The sequence below is a fragment of the Mercenaria mercenaria genome, unplaced genomic scaffold (genome assembly GCF_021730395.1).
Source record: "Mercenaria mercenaria strain notata unplaced genomic scaffold, MADL_Memer_1 contig_4229, whole genome shotgun sequence".
NCBI lineage: Eukaryota > Metazoa > Mollusca > Bivalvia > Venerida > Veneridae > Mercenaria > Mercenaria mercenaria.
Genome location: NW_026462442.1, coordinates 13,345 through 29,020, shown reverse-complemented (window position 1 = coordinate 29,020; position 15,676 = coordinate 13,345). Strand labels below are relative to the sequence as shown.

At 39.5% G+C, this 15,676-nt stretch overlaps 1 protein-coding gene across 1 annotated transcript; it reads right to left on the bottom strand.

Moving 5' to 3' along the window:
* Positions 1–3,358: 3,358 nt before the first annotated feature.
* On the bottom strand, positions 3,359–13,046 carry LOC128553709 (transformation/transcription domain-associated protein-like). Its single transcript, XM_053534882.1, has 2 exons — positions 12,879–13,046; positions 3,359–3,486 (listed from the first exon to the last, which is right to left on the bottom strand). The coding sequence occupies exons 1-2, from the start codon at positions 13,029–13,031 to the stop codon at positions 3,409–3,411; spliced, it is 231 nt and encodes a 76-aa protein (XP_053390857.1). The 5' UTR covers positions 13,032–13,046; the 3' UTR covers positions 3,359–3,408.
* Positions 13,047–15,676: the final 2,630 nt, after the last annotated feature.

Genomic DNA, 15,676 nt, shown 5'->3' with positions numbered 1-15,676 from the left:
TTTTAAAGGAAGATAAACCAAGATATAACAAGAGCTGTCCATAAGACAGCGAGCTCCACTATTTGGGGATTTGACAATAAAATGAATATATGTCTGAATAAGAGACCTCTACTATAAAAGGAAGATACACCAAGGGGCATAATTCCATCAAATACACAAATTAAGAGTTATTAGGATTGTTACAACAAATGCAAATGATGATGGTAAAGATATATTTTGAGTTTCAAGTCATTATCTTATATAGTACCAAAGTTATGTCCAGAAAACGAAGTTTGTTAAAAAAAAAATAAGTGTATTATCTTATATTGCATTAAAGTATATCCAGAAAGCGAAGATTGCAAAGAAAGTTTAAGTACAAAAGGAACATAATTCTGTCAAAAATACAATTAGAGTTATGGGGTATGTAACCACACATGCAGATGATGATTATAAACAAATATTTTTAATTTTAAGTCATTATCTTTTAAACTACCAAAGATATGTCTATTAATAAAGCTTTTGAAAAAATTTAACATGAAAATAATTCCAAGTATAACTCCTTTGTGACCTTGACCTTGGGTATAATGGGCCCAGTCCCTGTACATACTTTGTTTGCATACTGGACAATGTTTACGTAAAGTTACAGTAAGATATAAGCAATAGTAACAAAGATATGACAGAAAAACAAAGGTTGCCGAAAAACTTTAACCTTAAAAATAACCCAAGTATAACACGTTGGTGACCTTGACCTCGGGTATAATGGGCTCAGCACCTACACATACTTTGTTTGCATACTGGACAATGTTTATGTGAAGTTACAGTAAGATATAAGCAATATTAACAAATATATGACAGAAAAACAAAGGTAGCTGAAAAACTTTAACCTTAAAAATAAACAAATGTAGCTGAAAAACTTTAACCTTAAAAATAACCCAAGTATAACAGCTTGGTGACCTTGACCTTGGGTAAAATGGGCTCAGCCCCTACACATACATTGTTTGTATACTGGACATATACGCCGACGCCGGGGCGAGTAGTATAGCTCCCCTATTCTCTGAATAGTGGAGCTAAAAAGACCCTACTACCTAAAGGGGTTAAAGGTCACATATGGAAGGGGTAATGATGATGATGGTAAAGATATTTTTTGAGTTTCGATTCATAATATAGTACCAAAGTCATGTCCAGAAAACAAATTTTGTCAAAACGTTTAAGTAGGAAAGGGGCATAATTAGATCAAAAGTACAAATCAGAGTTATGTGGATATGAAAGGGGAATATTGCTGTCAAAAATACAATTAGAGTTAAAGGGATTGTAACCACACATTATTATTATTATTATTATTATACCAGATTTATATAGCGCCCTTTTCATGATCAATTTCACGTTCAAAGGCACTTTACATAGTTCAAATGCAGCCACACAGGGCGCATAATTCATCCTCTACTAGTACAGACACAGAGCAATCTGACCAGAGGGACAGAGTGAGACAAAGCCCCCACGGCAGAGAGATCAGAAATCAGATACAGGCTTGTCCGGCTAACTTAGCCTAGCTCGTTGCGAATAGACAGCCTGGTTCTTTAACGTGCCCAGTGTATAGCACTGATACACGCAAGGATTGCCTGGGTTCCTGACCAGTACACCTCTAGTTGGGTGGGAAACACTGAAAAGCGTTTCTGAAAATTCCCGAGTAGCTGCCGGGGATCGAACCCCCGACCTCAGGATTGGAAGGCCAGTGTGCAAACCACTGAGCTATCCGTCCACACATGTTGATGATAACAAAGAAATATTTTTAATTTCAAGTAATTATCTTTTAAAGTACCAAAGATATGTCTATAAACGAAGCTTTCGAAAAATTTACATGAAAATAATTCCAAGTATAACACTTTGGTGATTTTGACCTTGGGTATAAGGGGCCCAGCCCCTTCACATATTTTGTTTGTATGCTGGACAATGTTTATGTGAAACTAGAAAATGCTTTTGTAAAAAAGCGCATGTCTCCCCCAATGCAAAGTCCTATAGGCAAGAAGTCAATGGGGGTCAGAAGCGAAAGTCAAAGAGACACTGATGGTTGACTGCAATAGGGATCATCTACTTGGCATGTCCAGTCATCCCGCTAAATTTCAACACTCGTAGCCTAGTGGTTCTCAAGTCACTGTTCAGGCTCCTGTGACCTTGACCATTGATCAAGTGACCTCAAAATAAATAGGGGTCATCTACTCTGCATGTCCAATCATCCTATTAAGTTTCAACATTGTAGGTCAAGTGGTTCTCAAGTTATTTCCAAAAAATGATTTTACATGAACAGGCCACTGTGACCTTGAACTTTAACAGACTGACCCCAAAATCAATAGGGGTCATCTACTTTGCATGTACAATCATCCTATGAAGTTTCAACACTCTGGGTCAAGTGGTTCTCTAGTTATTGATCAGAAATGGATTTCAATGTTCAGGACCCTGTGACCTTGACCTTTGACGGAGTGATCCCATAATCAATAAGGGTCATCTACTCTTTATGACCAATCATCCTATCAAGTTTCAACATTCTGGGTCAAGTGGTTCTCTAGTTATTGATCAGAAATGGTTTTCAATGTTCAGGCCCCTGTGACCTTGACCTTTGACGAAGTGACCCCAAAATCAATAGGGGTCATCTACTGTTCATGACCAATCATCCTATGAAGTTTCATCATTCTGGGTCAAGTGGTTCTCTAGTTATTGATCGGAAATGGTTTTCAATGTTCAGGCCCCTGTGACCTTGACCTTTGACGGAGTGACCCCAAAATCAATAGGGGTCATCTACTCTTCATGACCAATCATCCTATGAAGTTTCAACATTCTGGGTCAAGTGGTTCTCTAGTTATTGATCGGAAATGGTTTTCAATGTTCAGGCCCCTGTGACCTTGACCTTTGATGGAGTGACCCCAAAAACAATAGGGGTCGTCTACTCCAGCAGCCCTACAACCATATGAAGTTTGAAGGTTCTAGGTCAAATGGTTCTCCAGTTATTGCTCGGAAATGAAGTGTGACGTACGGACGGAGGGACGGACGGAAGGACGGACGGACAGGGCAAAAACAATATGTCTCCTGGGGGAGACATAATTACAGTAAGATATAAGCAATAGTAACAAAGATATGACAGGAAAACAAAGGTTGTCGAAAAACTTTAACCTTAAAAATAACCAAAGTATAACACCTTGGTGACCTTGACCCTGGATATAATGGGCTCAGCCCGCACACATACATTGTTTGTATACTGGGGGGGGGGGGGGGGGTCACAAAAAATACAACAGAAAATATGAGTAATCTTGAGCAAGATGTTTTATTTTGCAAGTATTTTAATTTGTCAGTTCTGAAATCCTTATCACAATATAAAGTAATCTTTACCTGCTATTTTTGCAAGCAAAACATTTTCAGTTTTCCACCAGAAGAGTATCAAGCCTTCTTCACCTTGCCTGGTGGATCAACTGAGCCATCCCTCTTCATTAACACTGATGTGTCATCACCTGATCCCTGTAAGATACAAAAGCAAAATTTAATACCTGGTGTAACAAGGCAGTCTGAAAGACAGCTATATACCCCGCCACTGTTATGGATAGTGAAAGGGTAAACCTTTGATCTTGAGCTGTGACCTTGACCTTGAACTAACATGGCTGACTCATAAATTCTGCACATCATCTTGATGAGGTGATCATTTGACCAAAGTTGCATGAAAATCCTTCAAGGAGTTTAGGAGATACAGAGCTCAAGCCTTTGACCTTGAGTTGTGACCTTCACCTTGAGTTGACACGGCTGACATGAGTTCTTGATGAGGTGATCATTTGACCCAAGTTTGATGAAAATCCTTCAAGGGGTTTAGGAGATACAGAGTGGACACAAAATTGAAGGCTCAAACCTTTGACCCTAAGTTGTGACCTTGACCTTGAGCCAGCATGGCAGACTCGTAAGTGCTGCACATCATCTTGATGAGGTGATCATTTGACCCAAGTTTTATCAAATTCCTTCAAGGGGTTTAGGAGATATAGAGCTGACACAAAATAGAAGACTAAAACCTTTGATTCTGTTTTTGTTTTGTTTGTTTGAGTTGGGTTTAACGCCGTTTTTCAACAGTATTTCAGTCATGTAACGGCAGGCAGTTAACCTAACCAGTGTTCCTGGATTCTGTACCAGTACAAACCTGTTCTCCGCAAGTAACTGCCAACTTCCCCACATGAATTATCAGAGGTGGAGGACTAATGATTGCAGACACAATGTCGTTTATCAAATAGTCACGGAGAACATACGCCGCGCCCGAGGATCGAACTCACGACCCGACGATCTGTAGACCGACGCTCTACCTACTGAGCTGAGCGGGCGGGTTCCTTTGATTTTGAGTTGTGACCTTGACCTTGAGCCAACAAGACTGACTCATGAGTTCTGATCAACGTCTTGATAAGGTGATCATTTGACCCAAGTTTCATGAAAATCCTTCAAGGGGTTTAAGAGATATGGAGTGGACACAAAAGTGTTACAGACAGACAGAAGGACGGACGAACTGTGACCATTCCTATAACCCCCAACCACTCAAGGCGGGGGATTAAAAAACACTGAAAGTTTACATATTAAAACAAGAGCGCCGCCAAGTGGGGCAATATACGCCCGAAGGGTTACATCAGAGGATGGGAGCAAAATTTAAAGAACTTGACTGTTGAAGCCCAAAGAACAGGAACAACAAAGGAAAGAAATTCAAAAAAAAAAAATTCTTACAAGGTACAAGTATGTCAAAATACACCTAACAAGAGTGCCAGAATGTCACAATATATGACCGTCACAGCAAATTTCTTTACACTACACCTGTATTTGCAAATGGAATTTTGATTTTGTGGTCGTTTAGTAATTCTTGTAAATCTTTTGTTTTCCTAAGTCCACAGAAAACTCCTTACCAGGTAGAGATACCTTAAAATAAACCTAAAATTTGAAAGTAACATCTATGGTGTACCACAGTAAAGAGGTCCTGGCTTTTCCCTACGAAAGTTACAATATAAGTTATTTATAGTAACAACTTAAAGGGAAGTTAATCCAAAAATTAAAAAAAAAAAAACAAGAGGGTCATGATGACCCTGAATCGCTCACCTGAGTAATATGAGCCACGTTTAAAATGGCAAACTGATGCTAAAGTATTAAAAGTAGGTCAGTAGGTCACACTCATGGTCACTAAAAGTCAGTTTTAAGATCGGTGTGCAAAACTGTATATGTCATCCAAATTTCAAGGCAGTATCTTAAAAAACAAGAAAGTAGGTCAGTAGGTCAAAGTCAAGTGACCCCTAATCACTTGGGGTCATCAGGTAATTATAATTAAGCAGTCTAAGAAATATGATCTGATAGTTTTTTAAGTATTTATTCCTATATAACTCATACAACAAGTGACCCCCAGGGTCATAATATGAACAATCTTGTTAGAGGTCCACTACACAATGTTATAAACCAAAATTTTATATCAAAGGCTTAGGCCTTGAACTTTCAGACAAGAAGATTTTTTTAAAAAGTTCCTATATAAGTCTATGTAAAACTTGGGACCCCCAACACAGGGCCTCTTTCACCCCAGGAGCATAATTTGAGCAATTTCTGTAGAGGGCCACTAAGCAATGCTACATACCAAGTATCAAAAGCCTAGGCCTTGTAGGAAAGAAGATTTTTAAAGATTTTTCTGATACATATCAGTCAATATAAAACTTAGGACCCACCGGGTGGGGCCTCTTTTCGCCCCAGGATGACAATTTGAACAATCTTGGTAGAGAACTACAAATATCAATGGCCTAGGTCTTGAAATTTCAGACAAGAAGTTTTTTCCTATATAAGTCTATGTTAAACTTGGGACTCCCGGGGCGGGGACTCTTTTCACTCCAGGGGCATAATTTGAACAATTTTCATAGAGGATCATAAGATGATGTCACATGCCAAAAATCAAGGCTCTACGCCTTGCGGTTTTGGAAAGAAGATTTTTAAAGTTTTTCCTTTTGGTTGCCATGGCAACCAGAGTTCTGCATGGAATTCAAATCTTTGAACAATTTTAGAACGGGGGCACCCAAGGATCATTCCTGTGATGTTAGATGTAATTCTACCCAGTGGTTTTCAAAAGAAGATTTTTTTAGAAAATGTTGACGGACACACGCCACACAATGTACGACGAACTACTGATGACAGACGATGGACATTGAGCGGTCACAAAAGTGCACCATGAGCCTTTGGCTCAGGTGAGCTAAAAAATATCAAAAAAAAAATTCTAAGTCCACAACAAAGGGAAGTAATTCTAAAGGAGGGACCTGGGCATGGCACTCCGTCTCATGATGGTGTACAATTATGCCAAGTAACATCAAAATCCCTCCATGCATGAAGACGAAATGCTCCAGACAAAGTCATTCCTGTATCTGACCTTTGGCCTCTAAGTGTGACCTTGACCTAAGATCTAGGGACCTGGTTCTTGCACATGACACTCCGTCTCGTGGTGGTGAACATTTGTGCCAAGTTATATCAAAATTCCTCCATGCATGAAGAAGAAATGCTGCGGACAAAGTTCTCATTCTTGCATCCTTTGACCTCTAAGTGTGACCTTGACCTTAGATCTAGGGACCTGGTTCTTACGTATGACACTCTGTCTCATGATGGTGTACAATTGTGCCAAGTTACATCAAAATCCCTCCATGCATAAAGAAGAAATGCTGCGGACAAAGTTTTCATTCTTGCATCATTTGACCTCTAAGTGTGACCTTGACCTTAGACCTAGGGACCTTGTTCTTGCGCATGACACTCCGTCTCATAATGGTGAACAATTGTGCCAAGTTACATCAAAATCCCTCTATGCATGAAGAAGATATGCTCCGGACAAATAATTATTGAATTTGACCTTTGACCTCTAAGTGTGACCTTGACCTTAGACCTTGTTCTTGTGCATGACACTCCGTCTCATGATGGTGAACAATTGTGCCAAGTTTCATCAAAATCCCTCCATGCATGAATAAGATATGCTCCGGACAAAGTCTGTGGACGCCGCTCGCCCACCCATCTGCCTGTCAGGGACGTTCCTATAATACCTCCTGATTTTTTAAACGGGCGTATAACAAGAGCTGTCTGTAAGACAGCCAAGCTCGACTATTCGAAATATTGTCCCAGAAGCAGGAAAATAACTATTCGAAATATTGTCCCAGAAGCAGGAAAATATTACCCAAAATGTTAAATATCAAAAGAGTTTTAAGTTCAAAAGGAGACATAATTTGACCAAAATGCATATCAGAGTTATGGGACATGCTGCTATCAACTAGTTTTATAACCCCAAAGGCACATGTGAAGTTTCAATTCATTATCTACATTAGTTTTGGAGATAGTAACTTGCATGTAAAACTTTAACCAGAATTTTCTTAGTGCAAAAGGGGGGCATAATTTGCCCAAAATACATGTCAGAGTTATGGGACTTGACCCAGTGAGGTTGGTAATTGATCTAGAAAATGAAAAAATAAGTTTCAAATTATGCCTTTAAGTTGTAGCTGTATGTACTTGCATGCAAAAACTTAACCAAGGTGTGACACCAACACCGACGCTAGGGTGAGTAGAATAGCTAGAATATTCTTTGAATAGTCCAGCTAAAAATTGGAGGTACCATCCATGTTGTACCACAGAAAAGTGGTCTTTTACCCTACAGACAATTATAAAAAAGTTTCAAAACAAGAGCTGTCACTAATGGTGACAAATGCTCCCGTAGCGCCTTGACCATTGACCTGGTGACCTTGACCTTTGACCTGGTGACCCAAAAGTCAATAGGGGTCGTGTACTCAATAAGTACTATCAGCATGTGAAGTTTGAAGGTCCTGAGTGCAGTGGTTCGCGAGTAAAGTGCCTTCATGCAAATAGTTAACATTGGCCCCTGTGACCTTGACCTTTGACCTGGTGAAGCCAAAGACAGTAGGGGTCGTGTACTCAATAAGTACTATCAGCATGTGAACTTTGAAGGTCCTGGGTGCAGTGGTTCGCAAGTAAAGTGCCTTCATGCAAAAAGTTAACATTGGCCCCTGTGACCTTGACCTTTGACCTGGTGACCCCAAAGTCAGTAGGAGTCGTGTACTCAATAAGTACTATCAGCACGTGAAGTTTGAAGGTCCTGGGTGCAGTTGTTCACGAGTAAAGTGCCTTCATGCAAAAAATTAACATTGGCCCCTGTGACCTTGACCTCTGACCTGGTGACCCCAAAGTCAGTAGGGGTCAGGTACTCAATAAGTACTATCAGCATGTGAAGTTTGAAGGTCCTGGGTGCAGTGGTTCGCGAGTAAAGTGCCTTCATGCAAAAAGTTAACATTGGCCCCTGTGACCTTGACCTCTGACCTGGTGACCCCAAAGTCAGTACGGATCGTGTACTCAATAAGTACTATCAGCACGTGAAGTTTGAAGGTCCTGGGTGCAGTGGTTCGCAAGTAAAGTGCCTTCATGCAAAAAGTTAACGTTGTGACGAACGAACAAACAAACTAACGAACTAACAAACGGACGGACAGTTGAAAACTAATATGCCTCCCTTTGGAGGCATAAAAAGCTATTTATAGTAACATAAAAGGGAAGTAATTCAAATTTTTTTTATTGTGAGTTAACAAAAAAGGGATCTGCCAAATAAAAACATGAGCACTTCAATGCAGAGCAATATACACAAAGCAAAGTCATATATGACCTTTGACCCCTAAGTGCACTGACCTTGAAGCGAGTCATCCGAAACATGGGCTATGCACATCGTTTCGGTGTGGTGAACATTTGTGCAAAGTTTCTTTTAAATCCTTCAAGCAGTTCAAGAGTTACAGAGCGAACAAAACAAACTATTATGACCTTTGACCCCTAAGTGTGACCTTGACCTTGAAGCAACAGAGCGGACACAAAATTGCTAACAAACAGACAGACAGACGGACGGACACCGATGGTATAACATAAAAGGGAAGTAATTCAAATTTTTTTTATTGTGAGTTAACAAAAAAGGGATCTGCCAAATAAAAACATGAGCACTTCAATGCAGAGCAATATACACAAAGCAGTCATATATGACCTTTGACCTCTAAGTGCACTGACCTTGAAGCTAGTCATCCGAAACATGGGCTATGCACATCGTCTCGGTGTGGTGAACATTTGTGCAAAGTTTCTTTTAAATCCTTCAAGCAGTTCAAGAGTTACAGAGCGAACAAAACAAACTATTATGACCTTTGTCCCCTAAGTGTGACCTTGACCTTGAAGCGACAGAGCGGACACGAAATTGCTAACAAACAGACAGACAGACGGATGGACACCGATGGTATAACATAATACGTCCAACTTCAGTAGGTCATATTTTTATTTTCTTTTGAACTGAAATGGCTTACGCCATCCAGTGGATTCTAGGTATTTGATACCAGCATATTCTCTAAGATGTGACAAGAAAACATCTTCAGTGTTTAGATGATGCATCCTTATTCTACAACTGAAATTAATACACCTGCAAATATTCTGAACAGTAGAACTAATTCAAAAGAAATTTAAAGAAACTATTAGGTCCATACAGTCAAATGATAGGAAACATCAAATATGCAGCAAGTTTTAACCTCTTCATATAGCTTAATAAAGGAAAAAGGCCAAACAGCAAAAAAGTTCTATTGACCTTTGATCTCAAAGTGTGACCTAGACCTTTAAGCTAACCACCTCGGTAGCCTAGTGGTAGAGCGTCCGCTTCGAGTGCGGGTGGTCGTTGGTTCAATCCCCGGCAGCATCATACCAAAGACGTAAAAAATGGTACTTGTAGCTTCCTCGCTTGGCGCTCAGCATTAAGAGGATAGTGCTAGGACTTGTCAGCCCGGTGTCAGTATAATGTGACTGGGTGGGGTATAGCTTCCTTGCTTGGCGCTCAGCATTAAGAGGATAGTGCTAGGACTGGTCAGCCCGGTGTCAGTATAATGTGACTGGGTGGGGTATCATGCCACATGTCTACGGCGTGATATTCCAGTGAGGCAGCACTATAAAGTTGGGCATTGTGCTCACTGCTACAAGTAGACACCATCGTTTATATGACTGAAAAATTGTTGAAAAAGACGTTAAACCCAAACACACACACACACACAGACTTTTAAGCTAGGGTTCTGGGAGTTGTGCAAGACATGTTGTCTCATCATGGGGAATATTTATGCCAAGTTATATTGTAAAAGGTTGATGCAATACAGAGTTCTGAACTGGACAAGAAAAAAGCTCAAAAAGAATATTGACCTCTGACCTCCAACTTTGACCTTGACCTTTGAGCTAGTGGTTAGAGTTTTAGCCCACGACATGTCGTCTCACCATGAGGAAAATTTGTGCCAAGTAATATTAAAATACCTTCATGAATGGCAGAATTATGGACCAGACAGGTAAAAAACCCTGTTGACCTTTGACCCCCAATTGTGACCTTGACCTTTGAGCAAAGGGTCAGAGATTTGAGCATGACAGGTCCTCTCATCATGGGAAACATTTGTGCCAAGTGATATTAAAATATCTCATTGAATGACAGAGTTATGGACTGGACACAAAACAGACCCTGTTCATGCCATGTTAACATTTGACTGCAAAGTGTGGCCTTGACCTTTGAGCTAAGGGTCTGAAAGTTGTGCATGACACATCACCTGATTATTAGGTACATTTGTGCCAAGAAATATTAATATCCCTATATGGATGGCAGAGTTTTGGAACGGACAGGAAAAAAGCTGTTGACCTTAGTTTCCAATTGTGACCTTGACTTTTGAGCTAGGGATCCGGGCTTTGCACATGACAAGTTGTCTCATCATGGGAAACATTTGTGCAAAGTGATATGGAAATCCCTTCAAGGATGACAGAGTTATGGACCGGACACAAAATTGCGGATGGACGGACACATGGACAGAAAAGCACATTCCTATAGTCCCCAAAACTGGCTTTAAACCAGTAGGGGACAAACAAGTGACCCCGGGGCAGGACCGCTTTTCATACCAGGGTCATAATTTGAATACCGTACAAGTACTTTTTTCTGCAGGAACTTTATTTCTGCGTTTTCTCCAGAAGACATTAAGACCGCTGAATCTGCAGAAAATTTTGTCCTGACATGCCGTGATACGACAATACAAGCCGCCATTATAATCCGGTTATAATAAGTATAAGACAATGTCCATACTTGAGTTATACATCGCTTATGTTAACTTGTTGAAATCTCTCTGACAAAAAAATAAATTTTGTTTTGATTTGATTTGATTTGTCCGATAGCGTTATCGGCTTTTGTCCCACATATAGTCAAAGGCCGACGAAGCAAGTTGAAAATTTAGTAGTAACAGTAATATAATAGAACTGTTTAATTATTCTTTTGCTGTTGAATAAACCATGATAAAAACATAGAAGTTGCTTTGATTTTCGTTCACCATTGAACAGTCAGCTGTCAGTTTCAATTTTCGTAAATTATGTGACAAACACAATCCATTTTATCCTTTGTGTCTATTGTTAACAGAGCCATGTTTACCATTATTTGTACAGGACTTGAAAAAGGCATGATTAACGTTATTTGTATAGGACTTGAAAAAGGCATGATTAACAAATACTAGAGATGCTTTTGAGAAAAGCGCATATCTCCCATAACTGCCCCTACGAAAAATGTCTAGTTTCTCTAGATGGTTTAGACGAGTGGATCTGATTAGATGGTCTGGACGAGTGGATCCAATCAGTAATTCAAGGACCATAATTCAAAAGTGCCTGGGCGGATTTGACTAGTTATCAAACTTGGCTAAGGTCTTATGATCAAACACATTTTGTTCAAGTTTAGTGAAGATCGGATGAGTAATGTTTTGACTTAGAGAGCGGACAAGAGTAAAAAGGCTGTTTTTTCAGTAATTCAAGGGCCGTAACTCCAAAATGCTTGGACCGATTTGGCTAGTTATCGAACTTGGCCGAGATCTTATGGTCAAACACATTTTGTTTCAGTTTGGTGAAAATCGGGCGAGAAATGTTTGACTTAGAGTGCGGACAATCTTTGTGACAGACACACACACAGACAGACAGACTGGAGTAAATCAATATGTCTCCCACACCACTGTGTGGTGAGAGACATAATTATCATTCTGTTTTAATGCATAGATGAGAATGTTTGCAAAATGTAGATTCAGGCATTTTTTTGTGTTTGTTTTGCATGACCGTTTTTATAAAATGACTGTTTCTTCTTGCGTTTAACACTCAACATTATGTGATGATGACGATGTAACATCAGTATCCGTCAACTTTTATTTTCAAAACGGAAGCCAACGTTACTGTCTAAATAACCCGAGTTTGAGTTCTTATGTGTAAGAATATATCACGAAGGCCGGAGGCCTAAGTGATATATTGTTTCGCATAAGAATGAAAAACTTGGGTTATTCTACACTTGGGAATTTACTATTTCGATTCTAACACGACATACTAGTATCAACAGTGTTAGAAAAAATGGTAACTACTTTTTGCTACGCACCTGGATCGGATGACGTCATTGCACGAGAGTGGTTTACTGCAGAATAATCCGTGATAGATTTTGCTCTACATGTATGTAGGTTATTCGCTGGTGTTAGAATTATTTTTATTCCGTTTCTGTTGGGTTCAAAGTCACAATGGCACAGTTTAGACCATTTGGTGATTTTCCAGCTTTTGATGCTGGAGAAAGACCCTAGTATCCCTCTAGACATTCTGTCAAGCATGGGCAGGCACTTGGGTAAAACCACCAATCTTTTGTAAGCCAGCTGGATGGCTTCCTCACATTTAGAATTCTACACCCTAGGCCAGATCTTGAATCCACATCGGCCTAGTTAAGTGATTCAAAGTCAGAGATCTTAGCCACTCGGTCAAAGAAGCCAAGCTATACTTCCTTAAGCCAGTTAAGAGATGTATGAATTAAAGAATACACTTACACTGTGTGTAAAGCCCAGTCTCTGCAAGGAGTTCACCATGTGCTGTATTACATGATGTCTGACGGGGTAATACACCTTGAAATGTCTGACTACCAGCTGTAGTACATTTACCAACTGGACAACAGAATGGTCATCTTCTACTATAATCTTCATAGTCCAGTGGGTCAACATTCCCTGAAAATTTTAACAAGACCTGGTCAAAAAATTTCATTACAATATTATACTTGATATCTTTATACAACGTTTGTGGGCTCTAAAATACTACTTACACTCAGTAACTTGAATTGTTTGATTTACTCAGAGAATTGTAGCTTCTGCCTGAAACAACTTTTATTGATTTTTACTTAAGAAATAATAACTTTTCAATCGTGGTTTATCGTATAATAACCCGTGTTTTTTACAACTTCATGTGTTGATAAACATTCATGGAAGGTTTGAAAATTTAAACAACAGCACCACTTATGGGTGCCATTGCTTGTCTGCAAGTGCTGGACAATATATAAGAAGAATTATAGTTCAGATTTTCTAAGTACAAAAAGGGCCATAATTTCTGACAAAATGCATATCAGAGTTATGGGTCTTTACCAACAGTCTCCTTATGATGACTGACAAATGTGCAAAGTTTAAAAGCTGCAGCTCTTATAGGTTTTGAGAGAATGTGGACCTAAACAATAATTTTAACCAAGAAACTCAAATATTTTAAGTACAAAAAGAGCCATAATTCTTACAAAACGCATAATATCAAAGTTATGGTTCTTGGCCTAAACAGTCCCCTAATGATGGTCAACATGTCTTCAAAGTTTGAAAGCTGTAGTTCGTACAGTGTTTGAGAAAAGGTGAACCTAAACAAAAATGGTAACCGCCACTGATGCCTACAGTCAAGTGATGACAACACCACATAGATATACTTAAAATATGACAAGGTAAAAAGGAATGAAATTCTTTTTTTTTTTATGCATTCAGTAATTGCACAAGGAACAGAAATTATTTGGTCACTGTACACAGAAGTTCTACTGTTCTGACCTTGACCTTTGACCTATTGACCTCATAATCAATAGGGGACATCTGCTGGTCATGATTAGCCTCCTTATTAACTTTCACAATCCTAGGCCCTAGTATTCTCAAGTTATCGTCCGGAAACAGTTCAACTGTTCTGGGTCACTGTGACCTTGACCTCTGGTCTCAAATAATAGGGGTCATCTGCTGGTCATGACCAACCTCCCTATCAATTTTCATGATCCTAGGCCCAAGCGTTCTTGAGTTATTGTCTGGAAACCGTTTAACTGTTCCGGGTCACTGTGACCTTGACCTTTCATCTACTGACCTCAAAATCAGTAGGGGTCATCTGCTGATCATGATCAACTTCCCAATCAAATTTCACGATCCTAGGCCAAAGCATTCTCAAGTTTTCATCAAGAAACGGTTTAACTGTTCAGTTCTGTATCATTGTTACCTTGACCTTTTACCTACTGACCTCAAAATCAAGAAGGGTCATCTGCTGCTCATGACTAACCTCCCTATCTACTTTCATGATCCTAGGTTCAAGCATTCTTGAGTTATCATCCAGAAACCGTTTAACTGTTCTGGGTCATGTGACCTTGACCTTTGACTTCCTGATCTCAAAATCAATAGAGGCCATCTGCTGGTCATAACTAACCTCCCTATCAACTTTCATGATCCTAGGCCTAAATGTTCTTTAGTTATCATCTGGTAACCGTTAATCTGTTCTAGGTCGCTGTGACCTTGACCTTTGACTTACTGACTTCAAAATCAATAGGGGTCATCTGCTGGTTATGACCAACCTCCCTACCAACTTTCATGATCCTAGACCAAGCGTTCTTGAGTTATCGGCCGGAAACGAATTGGTCTACATACCGACCGACCAACAGACATCTGCAAAACACTATACCCCTCTTCTTCGAAATGGGGCATAAAAATGTAGGGGGTGCATGATCGGGGTAGTGGGGGTGACTGGTTGGGGGAGGGTACAGCTTTGCATGTTGATTCATAGCAGGTTTGAGATTAAAACAAGAGGGTCATGGTGACCCTGGATCGCTCACCTGAGTAATATCAGCTACATTTTTCAAATTACAAACTGATGCTAAAATAATAAGAAAGTTAGTACGTCACATTCATGGTCAATATAGTTCAGTTTTACAATCGGTGTGCAAAGCTGTGTATGACATCCAAATTTCAAGGCTGTATCTTAAAAAACAAGGAAATAGGTCAGCAGGTCAAGGTCACAGTCAAGTGAAATCATATTACTTGTGGTCATCAGGTAATTATAATTTAACAGTCTAGGAAATAGGATCAGATAATTTTTTAAGTATTTTTTCCTATATAACTCATATAATAATTAAGTGACCCCAGGGCAGGGCCTCTTTTCACCACAGGGGTACAATTTGAACAATATTTGTTGAGGACCATAAGACAATACTACAAACCAAATATCAAAGGCCTACGTCTTATGGTTTCAGACAAGAAGATTTTTAAACTTTTTTTTCTTATATTAGTCTATGTAAAACTTGGGACCCCCGGGACGGGGCCATATATATTACCCTAGGGGGATCATTTGAACAATCTTGGTAGAGGACCACTAGATGATGCTACATACCAAATATCAAAGTCCTAGGACTTGTGGCTTTGTATAAGAAGATTTTCAAAGTTTTCCCTATATACAGTAAAACACCGCTCGCACGAGGTCGCAAGGGGATGAGTAAAATGCTCGAGTTATCCATGGTTTTGAGTGACCCGAACATTGACCAACATAAGTAGAAAATAGAATTTTGTTTTACCAA